The 2260-nt window shown below is 52.5% G+C and overlaps 1 protein-coding gene across 1 annotated transcript in view; it reads left to right on the top strand.

Moving 5' to 3' along the window:
- The window catches only part of LOC105888469 (DNA dC->dU-editing enzyme APOBEC-3C-like), a 12913-nt gene that overhangs the window by 3413 nt on the left and 7240 nt on the right, over positions 1 to 2260 (top strand). The window contains exons 2-3 of the mRNA XM_023509196.1: positions 358 to 514; positions 1942 to 2218. Of these exons, the coding sequence (XP_023364964.1) occupies positions 358 to 514; positions 1942 to 2218 (434 nt within the window). The remainder of the gene's footprint in view (positions 1 to 357; positions 515 to 1941; positions 2219 to 2260) is intronic.

The raw sequence follows: 2260 nt of genomic DNA, 5'->3' as shown, positions 1-2260 counted from the left end.
GTTTGGCGGGTCCGGGCTGGGGATTCGAACCCGCCACCTTAGGTGTACGTGGCTGGCGCCTTAGCCAGTTGAGCTATAGGCGCCGAGCCCCTTTGTTTATTTTCAATGGTTTGGAGAAGGGTGCACAGAACACTGGGAGAGTGGATGTGTCCCATTGGAAGGACCAGAGCTGGGAGGGGTCACCCTTACCTGCTGCCCCTCTCTCCCCAGTCTACCTGCCTGGGAAGTCAGCAGAGGCTGGCTGGCCAGGCTGGGGAGGCCCAGTGCTCAGGGGGTGCAGGAAGCTGAACTCAGTAGCCCTGAGTCTGTGGGGACTGCAAGGGACACCATTTTTACTGTTCTCTTTTATGCCTTCAGAGAGCCGAAGATGGGAATGTCCCCAGGTACATTCTCCTTCCACTTTAACAACAGACCCATCCTTTCCTTCCGGAATGACAACTGGCTCTGCTTTGAGGTGAAAAGAAACAAGGACAACTTACACACCCCACCTCACAGTGGGGTCTTTCATAACCAGGTACCCACACTCTGACCACATCCTAGGCAGCAGCTAAGGCTGCTGTGAAAGCACAAGACAGAGGAAGAAGTGCAGTGGCAGACAGCGGGCATGCAGGGGCCTGTTTCCTTCTCACGCTTCCTTTTTTGGAGACAGTCTCACTCTGTAGCCCTGGGTAGGGTACTGTGGCATCACAGCTCACAGTAACCAGAAACTCTTGGGCTTTAGCGATCTTCTTGGCTCAGCCTCCCGAGTAGCTGGGACTATAGGCACTGCTACAACACCCAGCTAGTTTTCCTTTATGGTAGAGATGGTGTCTCTCTTGCTTAGCCCTTGAACTCCTGCGCTTAAATAATCCACCCACCTAGGCCCCCTACAGTGCTGGGATTACAGGAGTAATCTTCTTCCCACTTTTTTGAAGTCCTTGGCCTAGACATTCCTTCTGGACTGCCCTACAATCTCATGACCCTGGGATATGACTGATCACTAAAGGCCTGTTGACAGCCCACCCCTCACTCTAGTAGTACCTGTTTCCTAAATCTGGGAACTAAGCTTTGTGTGTCTAGCAGGTGGCAAGGACAGGGCACTGTGGAGAGCTGGGCTGTGGCCCTGGTCCCTGCTGGACTACTGGGCCTGCCCCCCTACTCCCTTCATTCCTGCACGTTAAAGACATGTCATCACTGCTTGGTGCCTGTGGCTCAAGTGGCTAAGGCGCCAGCCACATACACCTGAGCTGGCAGGTTCAAATCCAGCCCGGCCCGCCAAACAACAATGACAGCTGCAACCAAAAAATAGCTGGGTGTTGTGGTGGGCGCCTGTAGTCCCAGCTGCTTGGGAGGCGGAGGCAGGAGAATCGCTTGAGCCCAGGAGCTGGAAGTTGCTGTGAGCTGTGATGCCACGGCACTTTACCTAGGGCAATAGCTTGAGGCTCTGTCTCAAAAAAAACAAAAAAAAGACATGTCATCACACCATGGTATCCCCACACACTTCACCCTATACTGCCCTGGCCATCCTTGCCCCCTCACCCAGGCAGCAGATCCTTAAGAGTGTGCTGGGGCTGGTCATAGGGGGCTGGCTGGCCGCACAGCTGTATCGTCCCATGGAAACATAGGGGGTCAGAAATGCAATTTCATTTGTCTAGGCCCCATGATAAAAAGGTGGTAGAAATGGGAGAATAATTTTCTTGTCTTTATGAGTCCAGTGTATTTAGCATAGTATTTCACCCTATGGTTCTTACAAATTCCTCATGAGATAGAGTCCTTTTTTCCTTCCCTGAGTCTTGGAAATAAGCTGTGTATTTTCCATGTGCCCACATCTCAATTCAGAGCCACATTTCAAGTGCTCAGCTGGCCCCCCAGGGTGGGTCCAGGCAGTACATCTCTGTCCCGCCCTGTACTCTGCCTGTTTCTCCACCCAGAGTGCCCTCTTCCCTTTTTCTTCTTTCCCAGGGCCATCAACATTCTCGTTTGCACACAGAAGTGTGCTTCCTGACCTGGGTCAGGTCCCAGCTATCTCGTGACCACTGCTACCAGGTCACCTGGTACTTGTCCTGGAGTCCCTGCGTTGACTGTGCGTTGCAAATTGCTGACTTCCTGGACGAACATCCAAATGTGAACCTGACCATCTATGTTGCCCGCCTCTACTACTTCTGGAGACTGTATTTCCGCTGGGGGCTGCGCAGGATGGTTGAGCACGGGGCCCAGGTGCATATCATGTCCTCTGAAGGTAAGCAGTCAGGAGAGGGATTTCTTTTTTTTTTTTTTTTTT

The sequence above is a fragment of the Otolemur garnettii genome, unplaced genomic scaffold (assembly GCF_000181295.1).
Source record: "Otolemur garnettii isolate 467f Iridium unplaced genomic scaffold, OtoGar3 scaffold00007, whole genome shotgun sequence".
NCBI classification, from domain to species: domain Eukaryota; kingdom Metazoa; phylum Chordata; class Mammalia; order Primates; family Galagidae; genus Otolemur; species Otolemur garnettii.
Note: the sequence above shows the minus strand (reverse complement) of the source record. Positions and strands in the feature narration are given on the sequence as shown.